The sequence below is a fragment of the Carcharhinus amblyrhynchos genome, chromosome 7 (genome assembly GCF_965287045.1).
Source record: "Carcharhinus amblyrhynchos chromosome 7, sCarAmb.v2.hapA, whole genome shotgun sequence".
Lineage (NCBI taxonomy): Eukaryota > Metazoa > Chordata > Chondrichthyes > Carcharhiniformes > Carcharhinidae > Carcharhinus > Carcharhinus amblyrhynchos.
The window spans coordinates 10,716,289-10,730,252 of record NC_137330.1 but is presented as its reverse complement, the minus strand read 5'-3'; the positions used below and the strand labels follow the sequence as shown (position 1 = coordinate 10,730,252).

The 13,964-nt window shown below is 45.4% G+C and overlaps 1 protein-coding gene across 2 annotated transcripts in view; it reads left to right on the top strand.

The window, feature by feature from the left end:
* Positions 1-13,964, top strand: part of dst (dystonin) — a 614,201-nt gene that overhangs the window by 169,697 nt on the left and 430,540 nt on the right. For both annotated transcript variants that reach the window (XM_080191940.1, XM_080191941.1), the window contains exons 6-7: positions 1,646-1,723; positions 6,487-6,579. In XM_080191940.1, coding sequence (XP_080048066.1) covers positions 1,646-1,723; positions 6,487-6,579 — 171 coding nt within the window. The remainder of the gene's footprint in view (positions 1-1,645; positions 1,724-6,486; positions 6,580-13,964) is intronic.

Sequence of the window (13,964 nt, the reverse complement as noted above, 5' to 3'; positions counted from 1 at the left end):
CTAGTCACAAGTAGGCCTACTGCAATGAAGTTACTGTGAAAATCCCCCAGTTGCCTCACCCTGGCGCCTGTTCGGGTACATTTGAGGGGGAATTTAGTATGGCCAATGCGCCTAACCAGCACGTCTTTCAGACTGTGGGAGGAAACCCCCAGCCACGGGGAGAACGCCGCACAGACTGTGTGACCCCAAGCTGGGAATTGAACCCGGGTCCCTGGCGCTGTGACGCAGCAGTGCTAACCACTGTGCCACTAAACTGTGAAGGAAAATTTTGTGGCTGTACCCAGTTTTCCCATTCTTCCTGGCCAGGATGGAGATGATAGGGTAACCCTCCTGTCAATGGTACTGGAAACCGTGCTGCTGTAAGTGACTGGGATTGATTTTATCTGCATAATTACCATCCACTCGCTGCACTTTGCTGGAGAATAAAATCATCCTGCTTTCGATAAGGAGCATTGTGTTAGTTTTATTAAAGGTTCTATTTGCTATAGTTTGTAGAGACTTTCCTTTAGATAGATTCTGTAGCTGCTGTGTGCTATTTAAATAGACTCTGCCGAACAAATGGATTTGACTATTATAGAATAGGTAGTTTGGTGAGAGTCTTGTTATAATTCCTGCTTAGTCTCCCAATCATCGATCGAAACTGGTATCGAATAACACTTCGACTTGCAAAAGACAGTTCACTGATACTGCTTCTTCTACCTTTTACTGTTAGTTGTTTCCATTCTCAGATCACAGTAAGTGTGTGGATAAAAGCAGGCTATAAAAATGGTCCTTTCGAAGATTAAAACAAAACCCTTCGGCTCTTTGAAAGTCATGTTGTCCATTTTGACGACTGTACAGTTCCTTGACAGTACTTGCTTGCTACCGAGAGGGGCGACAAATCTCTTCTTTAAAGCCCATCGGCCAGTGCCTAGTTCGTTCTCCACCAAAAGGAGATGTACCTGAGGGGAAGACGTGTTCTTTAGATAGAACAGCGAGCTTCTTGCTCTTTGCCCTTTTCCGCTTGAGCAGATTTCCGACTTGCCTTTGGGACGAGTGCATCAAAGTCTGCTGGCAGTGTAGACGTGTGTCCTACGCTGTGGGGCCAGGCCTTTGTTTCTGTGATGTTCAGAAATTCTCTCCCTTTCATTTAAAAAAAAATCTAATTCTGACGAAGCATTTTCAAACATCTACACTGAACGATTTGCTGCACTTGTCATTTTATACATGCTGCGCCGCCCCCCTGCCCCCCAATCTGAGCAGGCGCCCCTGGAATTCTGGTTATCAATGGGAAAAGGTATTGGATGTTTGATGGGTGCCCTGGGATAGTCTGAGCGTTCTCCGTTTTCAGAAGTTTTTGACAGGGCAGGGAGGCAGCCTGATTTAACTTTTTGGCGCGAGAAATGTAATTTGACCAGGAAAAGATTTGGATCTGTTATTGGGATTGTTGCTGTTGAATGCATCAACCTGCCACGCTTCCTCCAATAGCACGCGCATGCTGTGCAGTTACAACAGTGCATGCAAATTCTCACAGTAAGTCTTTCAAATGCAGCTTTCTCGTTGAATTGGCGTGTTTTCTCGCTGCCTGTTTTGAGGAGAATTGTTAATCAAGTGTCCTTGTTTTGTTTCTTCTTTTTATTTTTACCCCCCCCCCTCCTAAATGCAGCCCCGTGAGAAAGGGCGGATGCGCTTCCACAGGTTACAGAACGTACAGATTGCGTTGGACTACCTGAAACGCCGGCAGGTGAGCTGTGCGCCTACTTGTCTGAGAAGTTACTGAACGGTTCTGGCTGGGGCTCTTTTCTCAGAACAGCAGAAGGCGAAACGGTGACCGGGAGGCCTTTCAGAAACTACGTAAGGGGTTTGAGGGTGCGGAAGTTGAGAAAATATTTCCGCTTATGGGCGCGTCCAAAACTCGGGGTTGCAAATACAAAGATGGTCCCGAATAAATCGAAAGAGGAGTTCAAGTGCCCAAGAAGTAGCTCAAATGTGGATTGGCTACCAGAAATAACGGCTGTGGCAAATAGAGTCCCCGTCGCTGGATTCCGGGGAAGTGCCGGATGATTGGAAAACGGCTAATGTTACACCGTTGTTTAAGAAGGGCGCCAGGCAAAAGGCGGGGAATTATAGGCCGGTTAGTTTAACGTCTGTGGTAGGTAAAATGTTAGAATCCGTCATTAAGGAGGAAATTGCGAGGCATCTTGAAGGGAATTGCTTGATAGAGCAGACGCAGCACGGTTTCATTAAAGGGAAGTCGTGTCTGACAAATTTACTGGAGTTCTATGAGGATGTGTCTAGGGCGGTGGATAGAGGAGAGCCGGTGGATGTGGTCTTTCTGGATTTTCAGAAGGCGTTTGACAAAGTACCTCACAAGAGGTTATTGCAGAAGGTCGAGGGACACGGAGTTGGGGGTAGGGTGTTAGCGTGGATAGAGGATTGGTTGTCAAATAGGAGGCAGAGAGTTGGGGTCAACGGGTGCTATTCGGATTGGTGGATGGTGACTAGTGGAGTGCCCCAGGGGTCGGTGCTGGGGCCTCAGCTTTTTACCATTTATATAGATGATCTGGAGGAGGGAACCGAGTGTAGGGTGTCGAAATTTGCTGATGACACCAAGATTGGGGGAACGGCAAATCGTGTGGAGAGTCTGCAGAAGGATCTAGATAGGCTGGGCGAATGGGCCAGGAAATGGCAAATGGAATTTAATGTTGGCAAGTGTGAGGTGGTCCATTTTGGTAGGAATAATGGTAGGAAGGATTATTACTTACGGGGCGAAAAACTGCAGCAGGCGACGGTGCAGAGGGACCTCGGGGTCCTTGTGCATGAGTCGCAAAAACCCAGCTTGCAGGTGCAGCAGGTGGTCAGGAAGGCGAATGGGATGCTGGCCTTCATAGCGAGGGGGATTGAATATAAAAGTAGGGAGGTCTTGCTGCAGCTGTATAGGGCATTGGTGAGGCCGCAGCTGGAGTACTGTGTGCAGTTTTGGGCGCCGCACCTGTGCAAAGATATTTTGGCCTTGGAGGGAGTGCAGAGGAGGTTTACTAGGCTGATACCGGAGTTGAGGGGGTTGAGCTATGAGGAGAGGCTGAATAAACTAGGCTTGTACTCGTTGGAGTTTAGAAGAATGAGGGGAGATCTCATTGAGACGTATAAGATGATGAATGGGATGGATAGGATAGAGGTGGAGAGACTCTTCCCGCTCAAAAAAGACAGTAGGACTAGGGGGCACAGCCTCAAGATAAAGGGGGGGCCGTTTAGAACAGAGTTGAGGAGGAACTTCTTCACTCAAAGGGTGGTGAATCTCTGGAATTCTCTGCCCGTTGAAGTGGTGGAGGCTACCTCGCTAAATATTTTTAAGACGCGGGTTGATGGGTTTTTGATGAGAGAGGGGATTAAGGGTTATGGGGAGAGGGCGGGAATGTGGAACTGAGCCACGACAGATCAGCCATGATCTTATTGAATGGTGGGGCAGGCTCGAAGGGCTAGATGGCCTACTCCTGCTCATATTTCTTATGTTCTTATGTTCTTAACAGTGCAGAAGGAGGCCATTCAGCCCATCAAGTCTGCATTGACAACAATCCCACCCAGGCCTAATCTCTGTAACCACATGTATTTACTCTGCTAATCCCCCTGATGCTCAGGGGCAATCGAGCATGGCCAATCCACCTAACCCGCACTTCTTTGGGGTGTGGGAGGAAACCCATGCAGACACATGGAGAATGTGCAAACTCTGCACAGACAGTGACACAATTGAATTGAACCCAGTTGTCTGGCGCTGTGAGGCAGCAGTGCGAACCACTGTGCTATCGCGCTGCCCCTTGGCTGCAATCAAGATGAAGTTAGACCAACATGAGGGAGAAAGGATAGAGGTTGAGGCTGAGATAAGGTTGGATGAAGAGGGTTGGGAGTAAAGGAGCATTAATATCAGCGTGGACTCTCAGGGTCAAGTCACCTATTTCTGAGCGCTTATTTCTAAGACTGACTCTCCAAGTCAAATCATTCAGGATTATTTGCATCTTATTGTGAAGATATTCAGCCTGTCAGATTAAATTACTCTGATTTGACATGTCCAATACTTTGAAGATGGCTGAAGAAGTTGACAAGTCTGCTTAAAAGTATATTGGATCCTTACCTTTCTGAATAAAACTGCTGAAATGAGGAAATTATGATAATCCTCAAATCATCGGATAGGCTTCAACTGGGGAGCCAATGGCCGAATAGTATTATTGCTGCTGTTAATGCCGAGATCAGCTAATGTTGTGGGGACCCTGGTTCGAATCCCACCAAGGCAGATGATGGAGTTGGAATGCAATGAAAAAAATCAGGAATTAAGAATCTACTGATGACCGTGAAACCGTTGTCCAAAGATGTGTGGGTTAGGTGGATTGGCCATGCTAAATTGCCTCTTAGTGCCAGGGGGACAAGCTAGGGTAAATGCATTGGGTTATTGGGATAGAACCTGGTGGGATTGTGGTTGGTGCAGACTTGATAGGCCAAATGGCGGCCTCCTGCACTCGAGAATTCTGGGATGATTGTCAGAAAAACCCATCTGGTTCACTAATGTCCTTTTAGGGAAGGAAATCTGCTGTCCTTACTGGATCTGGCCTACATGTGACTCCAGAACCACAGCAATGTGGTTGACTCTCAACTGCCCTCGCGTAACTCGAGATGGGCAATAAATGCTGGCCGGCCAGCGATGCCCATGTCCCACGAATGAATAAAAAGAAAGTGGAATATCGTATCCATCCTGAACTCAAAGGGAGGATGTGTCAGAGTGTCGGAGGGCACAGAGGAGATTTGCTCAGCTTAGCCAGAATGCTACATGGGATGTGAGACTTCAGCTCATGGACAGACTGAAGATGCTGGAGTTCTCCTTAAAACAGAGAAGGTTAAAGGTAGATTGAATTGTATTTCCAAAGGCTTTGAGTCAATCGGGAGAAATTGCTTCCAGTGACAGGTGGATCAGTAAGCAGCAGATATAGATTGCAGACAGATGACAGAAGAATGAGGGGAGAGTGAGAATTCATTTTTGTGCAGAAGGCTCTTCTCTGGAATGCACAACCTGAAAGAATGTGAAAGCTGATTGAGTGATAACTTTCAAAAGGGAATTGGATAAGTACACGAGAAGCAAAACATTGCAGAGCTGCAATGAAGTGACTAATTGAATGGCTATTTTCAAGGGCCTGCGCAGGCAAAATGGGCTGAATGGCCTCCTGTCATGTCAGCTCATTCTATGACTTCATGAAATAGAAAGGCACCTGGGTGTCCACAGGCTATCATGGACAGGATGGGCTGAATGGCCTGTTTCTGGACTGTAACTTTTCAATGGTTCTAAGTGTGCCCCTAACTCTGGTTGAGAAAGATACCATCCACTTTTAATTGATGTTCAGCAACCCCTGATTAAAGTGCACATCTGGGCATTAGTTGCGAACGAACGGTTCCGCCATCATTCAGAACCAAGGCAGCAAATGACACAGAACCAGTGAAAAATGCCCGGGGCACCTCGTTGGTCAGACAGCCTATGGCATTGTCCAAACCGGTGCAGGTGAAATGGTCACTTAATTCAATAAAGACCCGACTGGCCAAATGACCGCCTCCTGCACCGTAACAACTCTGCTTCTGACTCCCAGTCACAGCCAAGTCCATGGGTCTGAAATCCCTTCCATTCAACTGTTCCCTCACCAGGTAAGATCCATATCTGAGACAGTAAACCTCTGCCCGCCATTAAAACCACAGCACCCATTGAATTCTTTGGACATGGTGCACTTGCTTTTTTTATATTCATTCATGGGATGTGGATGTCACTGGCTGGCCAGCATTTATTGCCCATGCCTAGTTGCCCTTGGAGGGCAACTACATTGCTGTGGCCCTGGAGTCACATATAGGCCAGACCAGGTAAGGACAGCAGATTTCCTCCCCTAAAGGACGTTTAGTGAACCAGATAGGGTTTTCTGACAATCGACAATGGTTTCATGGTCATCAGTAGATCCTCAATCCTGGATATTTTGTATTCGAATTCCACATCTGCTGTGGCGGGATTCGAACCTGGGTTCTCAGACATCAGCTGAGTTTCTGGGTTCATCATCAAGCAATAATACCACTGGGCCGTTGTCTCCCCATTTGGGACTGTGTGTATGAAGATAACAAAGGCACTCCTCGTAGAATCCCTACAGTGCAGAAGGAGGCCATTTGGCCCATTGAGTCTGCACCCGCCCAGGTCCTATTCCCGTAATCTCCACTAATCCCCTGACACTAACTAGTGTCAATTTAGCATGGCCAATCAATCTAACCCACGCACCTTATGGAGTGTGGGAGGAAACTGGAGCATTGGAGGAAATCCGCGCAGACACTGGGAGAACGTGACCCAACCGCGAATCGAACCTGGGTTCCTGGCGTTGTGAGGCAGCAATGCTCACAACTGTGCCACCGTGTTGCCTATCTCACTCATTTTTAATGCTGCAGTTTGCTGAATGCTTGACCTAATCTTCACTTTGTTTTCTGGATACACAGGTCAAACTGGTGAATATAAGGAATGATGACATAACGGATGGAAATCCTAAGCTAACTCTGGGGCTGATCTGGACCATTATTTTGCACTTTCAGGTATGCTTGCTTTTCTCTTCAATATGTTTGTGCTGGGTTGATTTGATTTCCAATGTTAATGAGCTCTGATTTGATCAATCCAGTGCATGTCTTATGGGACTATTACTTACAAGCTGGTGTGGTTTTGTGTCATCGCATTGTGCGGCTTGTGTTAGGTTTTCTAGTCTAAGTTTCTGAACAGTCTTGGCAAGCTGATCCACTTGCACGTTGGTGATTGGTATTTGATGGATGTTGTGTAAAATGCGCACGTGACCCCGATTTGGACTGGAATAAGATAGAGACGGAAATCGATATTATTTTCAAATCGGCCCCAGGAACTGAGGCTAGCCCAGAACGTTCGAACAGAGCTCACTGTTTCCCCTGAGGCAGCAGCTGTCTTGAGTCAGAAGTTGGTTTACTTGTCGGAATTTGTCATTAGCATGAGCACTTTTAGGCTTAGCTTGTTTATGAACACTGGATTTTACTCAGCATTCAGGTGCTCTGGACTCATCAACCACTTAATGGAGAAAATAGAATTTTCCAAACAGGTCATTTAGCCCAATTGACCTGTACTGGTGTGAATATTCCACACAACCTGCTTCATCTAACACCATCACAAAATGTGTTGATTCCTTTCTCCCTCGTGTGCTTAGTGAACTTCCTCTTAAATGCATTTGCCTCGATTATTCTATGTGGTAGCGGATTCCACATTCTAATCACTGTCTGGGTAATGAGATTTCTCCTGAATTCCCTATTGGATTTACTAGCGATTGTCGTCTTTTGATTTGATTTATTGTTGCCACATGTCATGATGTTGAGTGAAAAGTGTTGTTTCTTGTGCACTCCACATTACCGTTCATCGAGCATGTAGGGAGAAGGAAAGGAGAAAGTAGTGTTACGGTCATAGCTACAGTGTAGAGAAAGATCAACTTGATATAAGATTGATCCATTCAAAAGTCAGATGGCAGCAGGGAAGAAACTGTTGGTGAGTCGGTTGGGACGTGACCTCTAACTTTTGTACCTTTTTCTCAATGGAAGAAGGTGGAAGAGATATGTCCAGGAAGTGTAGACAGAAACAGTGGATGGGAGGTTGGTTTGCGTGATGGATTGGGCTATATCCACAACCCGTTGAAGTTTCTTGCGACCTTGGTCAGGGCAGGAGCCATACCAAGCTGTGTTAAATCTGAATAGGATGCTTTCTGTGGTGCATATGTAAAAATTGGTGAGACTCATAGCAGACATGCTGAATTTTCTTAGCCTTCTGAGAAAGTAGAGGCGTTGGTGGGCTTTCGTAACTATAGTGTCAACATAGATGGACCATGACAGGTTGTTGGTGATCTGGACAGCTAGAAATTTACAGCTGGCAGTTTTGGACTCCTACAAGTGGGAGTATTTTCCCTATGTCCGTCCTGTCAAACAATTCCATAAATTTAAAGTCACCACGTGGCCTTTTTCCACAGCTAAGCGCCCTGGCCTGTTTAACATTTGCCAATTAATATTTCCTCGAAGTTAATCAGGCAGGGGTGTCTCAGATCAAAGATGTGGAGATGCTGGTGTTGGACTGGGGTAGGCACAGTAAGTAGTCTCACAACACCAGATTAAAGCCCATCGGAATTATTTGGTAGCTTGAGCTTTCAGGGTGTTGCCCTTTCATCCAGTGAGTGAAAAGTTTGGTTCAAAACAGGGCATTTACAGACACAAACTCAATTACAAGATAATGGTTGGAATGCGAGTCTTAACAGGTAATCAAGTCTGTCTGCACCTGTAAAGACAGGTGTCCTGTGCACCTGTAAAGACTTGATTTACCTGTTAAGACTCGCATTCCAACCATTATCTTGTAATTGAGTTTGTGTCTGTAAATGCCCTGTTTTGAACTGAACTCTTCACTCACCTGATGAAGGGGCAATGCTCTGAAAGCTCGTGCTCTCAAATCAAAGAAGCAACTTGCATTTATAAAGCACAACATTCCCATTCAGTTAAGCACTAACTGTAGTCATAGTTGTCATGTTGGAAATGTGGTATAGCCAGCTCTCTCAATGAGATAATTGAGTGGATGATATTTTTAGCATTGATTGTGGGATTAATACTAGGTTATCGAGGAGAATCCTCCTGCTTTTCTTACAGTCGGAACCATGGGATCTGTTACTGCTACTCAAGGGGCAGAGATTGGGCTTAACACTCTATCTGAAAGATGTCACCTTTCCACTGGATAATGCACTCAGGGTTCTAGAGTGGGACTTGATGCCATGCTGTTCTAACACAGCAGCAAGGGTGCTACCCATGGAGCCACCAGTGTGAATGTTTGGTCATGGTTAAAATAAGTGTGTTATCAATGACCATGGGTGGAATTTCCCCGTCCCACTCGCCACGGGAATTGGAGCGGGCGGTTCGATGGACCATGAGACCATCGATCTCAGGTGGGATATTCCAGCGCTAGGGTGAGCGCGGCTAGAAAATCCCGCTCCACGTATCAGCCAATACGTGGCATCAAATGAGACATTGGCTGGGATTCTTCCACCTTAGCCGTGGCTGGAGATTTTCGGACCCCGCTGCTGTGAATGGAGATTGGCTGAGTGTCAAATTCCTGTGGGCAGCAGTGGCAAGTGTGTGATGTTCGTTCAGCAGAAAGCACTGTTCAGTTATAGGCAATAAAATGAAACAAAGCATACACTCCAACAGATAAATCAAAAGAGAAAAGGTTTAATAAAGAAACTTCATTACTCCAACATTTGAGACTTCTCCCTAGGCCATTCCAATTCCCATCAGATTCTTATTCATACTGAGTCAGCTGGTCACTTGGTCATCACATCATTTTGTCATTGGTTACATAGTTTACTGGGTTAGCTGATCCTCCATAGCTTGTTACCATTAGTCACACTACATCAGATCAAATGTTGTCATTGGTTACGTCCTAACCATGTTGCATCTCGTTAACATGATCTTGCTTGGTTTCATCGGTCAGAACGTTGAATACAGGAGTTGGGCCATCCTGTTGAAGTTGTACAAGACCTTTGGTAAGGCTACACTTGGAATACTGTGTGCAGTTCTGGTCACTCAGTTATAGAAAGGATATTATTAGAGTAGAAAGAGTGCAGAAAAGATTTACTCGGATGATAACGGGTCTTGATGGTTTGAGTTATAAGGAGAGGCTGAATAGACTGGGGCTTATTTCTCTGGAGCACAGGAGGCTGAGCATTCTCCTTATAGAGGCCTATAAAATAATGAGGGGCATAGATGTGGTAGACAGTCAATATCTTTTCCCAAAGGTAGGGGAATCTAAAACTAGAGAGTATAGGTTTAAGGTGAGAGGGGAGAGATACAAAAGTGTCCAAGGGGCAATTTCTTTTGACACACACAGGGTGGTAGGTGTCTGGAACAAGCTGCCAGAGGTAGTAGTTGAGGCAAGTACAATTTTGTCTTTTAAAATTTAGGTAGTTACATGGATAAGATGGTTACAGAGGGATATGAGCCAAATGCGGGCAATTGGGATTAGCTTAGGGATTTAAAAAAAGTGGCGGCATGGACAAATTGGGCTGAAGGGCTGTTTCCATGCTGTCAACCTCTATGACTCTATAACGTGCCAGACTGGAGAATTCCAGCCTAAGTCTTTGACTGGGACTTGTGTGCTTGCTTCGAAGAGAGAGGGGAAGAAAACAGGTGCGGTAACTAAATGCCTGGCCAGCGCAGGACATTTAACCCGGTGAAACGTCACTCTTTTGAGGCAGTGCTGACCTGAATTAGCCTTGTTGTGCTGCTGTCTGACTGGGCAAAGCACGCGCACATGTGCTCACACACAACATGTAGACCAGTGCCAGCTTGTTGGATATCTCGCTATTTTTAATACATCACCTTTTGAGCTGTATAATCATGGCCAAGTTCCTCTTCATGAGTCCGCAGCTATGTTCACATTGGCACAAGGTGACAGGTCCGACCGGCTGAGGCAAGACTGAGCAGCCTGTGGCTCTGATGGTTCTGAGTTTTGGCACAACTCGGTTCACGGTGTTGTGAAGTTGAATTTGTAAAGAGTGTTTGTAAAGGATGCAAAATACTAGAAGTAGAGCAACAGTGCCGAGTCCTTTTAAAAGCTGGTTTTGCATTCAGTGCTTGGACGCTTAAAACACAAAGTACATAGATTCCAACAGTTGTACCTAGGACCAAGCATCAGAATTGTCTTGGCAACAGACTTTGCAAGCTGCTGCATTTTGATAGCCTATCGGTTTAAAAAAAGACACTCCGCTAACAGCCTATCAGATTAAAGAAGACACTCAGCTAAAAGGAACCTATCAGATTTGAATTTGCTGCTGTTGCCAGCTTCAGACCAACCCTGGTGTAGAAAATGCTTAGGTCATCAGGATAACAAAATAGTAATTTAACTGCCAGCTTTCAGTGACTCCAGTTCAGTAGGGAGCCAGTCAGCACAAAAGGTCATCTTGGAGCAGTTCCCCATCCTGCCAGCCAAAAGAAGTACCTCTGAAGAGATTGCTACATCTATCCAACAACGTGACTGAATTAAAAAAAAATGCAACTCCCTCCTTAATAGCACTTACACCTCATGGACTGCAGTGATTCAAGAAGGTGACTCACCACCACCTTCTCATGGGCAATTGGGATGAACACGAAATGCTGGCCTAACCAGCAATGTGTTGGACTAAAACCTGGTGTTGTCAGACTTTTTACTAACCAGCAGTGCCCATATGTCCTGAATGATTCTGATTTTTAAAAATCAGATAATACTCTGTCACCAACACTTCTGTGGCAGAAGATTATGGGTTTGTTGGGTCCATTCATTTCTTTGAACAGACAAAGGAACAGCACTTGGTATGATTTTTAAAGTGAATCACTATTATTGAACAGAAATTAAAATTAACATGATAAAAGTGAAAGGAAAAACCAAAGTTGGGACAGACTTTTACTGCCTATACTGAGACTGAATACACACATCCTGAAAATAAACTGCACAAACAAACACCCAAACCCACAACATACCTCAACCCTTATCTCATTATTGGAAATGTTTTCCACAAGCTGTCTGTCGAGAGTAACAAGTTCTTGCAGCTGCGGTTGTTTGCCTGCATTGTGTACCCTTTAGGAATGCAGTCAATTTCTAACTAACCCACCATGCCTTCTAAGTTTTAAATTGCAGTCAAGTTAACCCCCACAGTGTCTCATTTAAATATAATTGCATAGGCAGAGATATCATGCAGTGAAGTCTTTGCATAGCCTGAGGCAAATAGGGCTAAGCATATGCAGGATCTCAGTTCAAGACCCATTCCAGGGAGATGAGCACATTACAGAATGATGCTCCAAATACAGCAATGAAGAAATGTTGCATTATCACATCCTACACCACTGAAAAAAAAGAAGAGCTCTGTTTAGATAATATTTATTTTAAATATTCAATATTACAAAAACAAATACAAAAATAGTCTTTTTGTGTGGCATTCCAGTGTTTAACCTCTTACTGCGCTCGTTTTAGTGCTGCACGCAGTATTGCGAAGTGATTTTTGATCTCCTAAAGTTTAGAAAGGCGAGGTGGCACACTAGTTAGCACTGCTGCCTCACAGCGCCAGGGACCCGGGTTCAATTCCCGGATTTGGTCACTGGAGTCTGCGCGTTCTCCCATGTCATCGTGGGTTTCCTCCAGGTGCTTCAGTTTCCTCCCTCAGTCCGAAAGACGTGCTGGTTAAGTGCATTGGCACTGCTAAATTCTCCCTCAGCGTACCCGAACAGGCACCATAGTGTGGCAACTAGGGGATTTTCACAGTAACTTCATTGCCATGTTAATGTAAGCCTACTTGTGACCCTAATAAATAAACTTTGTTAACGGGAGCTAGGAGGGGCAGTAATTAGTGGGAAGGGGCTGGAGGGAGCCAGAATTCAGTCTTACAGACAAAATGATGTTAGAAAGGGCTTGAGGGGAGTTAGGAGAGTAATTAGAGAAGGATGCGAGTTCAAGGCTCACATGGGGAAGAGATTGGGCTGGGGAGAGGGATGGAAAGCAGCCGGTCTTGGTAACAAGGTCCATGAGCTCCTTGTATTTATTGGTGGGGGTGAGGATGGAGGAGACGGGGGAGAGAGGTTTAAGAGAACAAAGTTCTGGAAGATTTAATATCCAAAGCTCAAGGTAACAGCCTATCAACCTGAAAGCGATCAGCTCATTCCTGCTGTCTGTTCCTTACTACACCCGACGGGTAGACACTTCCTGCACAGAACATTGAATAAGGATTCGGAGCAGGAGGTTTGATTTTTTTTTTGTTGTTTCTTCCTGCCTCCAGTTTGGACACTGAGGACCTATAGATGATTAAACTTGTGCTCATCCTCCTCCAGCTTGTAACTGGGTGGCTTTGAGGTGGCCACTTGGTGCGATAACCTGAGCTGTGCTCACCCCGCACTTTAGTCTGAAGCAGGAGCATGCTATTTCTGCAAGATTATAGCTTTTAGAATGTTAAAATGGACTTCTGTGCACAGAGCATAGCTTTGCCATGAAGCCCGAAATAAACATTTGATGACTTGGATGCTGGGATTAGGATGTTAGAGTGAGGGATTATCCATTAATTATAGATATTTCAGCCAGTGGGTAGGAGAGAGACGGTTGGCGTATTTAGAACTGAATACTTAAGTGTATGTCACACAAACACAACCGCAATCACCCAGTATTTGCGTAAAAGTTCAGGATGCCTTCGTGAGTCAGTCTTGGTGATTTGAGGCTTTTTTGATTTATTATGAGCGGCACCGTGGCACAGTGGTTAACACTGCTGCCTCACAGCGCCAGCGACCTGGGTTCGATTCCCAGCTTGGGTCACTGTCTGTATGGAGTCTGCACGTTCTCCCCGTGTCCCTCGTTCTCCCTGGTGCAGAGCACCCGGATTTCCTTCGGGTGCTCCAGTTTCCTAAAAATAAATCAAATCAAAATGTTGCTCTTAAAGGGGCAATTACCACCAATCACCATAACCTTTTGACTCCGTTAATCAAAAATCTGCCGAACTCATTCTTAGGAATCGGACAATAATAAACCAAATCAAGACCTTTAATTTGATTTATTACTGTCACGTGCGTTGGCATACAGTAGGAAGTATAGTTTCTTGCGTGCTATTACTGTTCATAGAGTACATAAGGGAGAAGGAGAGGAGAGGGTGCAGAATGTAATGATGCAGTCATAGCTAGGGTGTAGAGAAAGATCAACGTAGTGCGAGGTACGTCCATTCAGAAGTCTGATGGGAGCAAGGAAGAATCTGTTTGTGAATCAGTTGGTATGTGAGCTCAGACTTTTGTATTTAGGTGGAAGAGAGTATGTTTGGGGTGCGTGGGGTCCTTAATTATGCTGGCTGCTTTTCCGAGGCAGCAGGGAGCATGGATAGTCAATGGATGAGAGGCTGGTTTGTGCGATGGACTGGACTTCATTCACA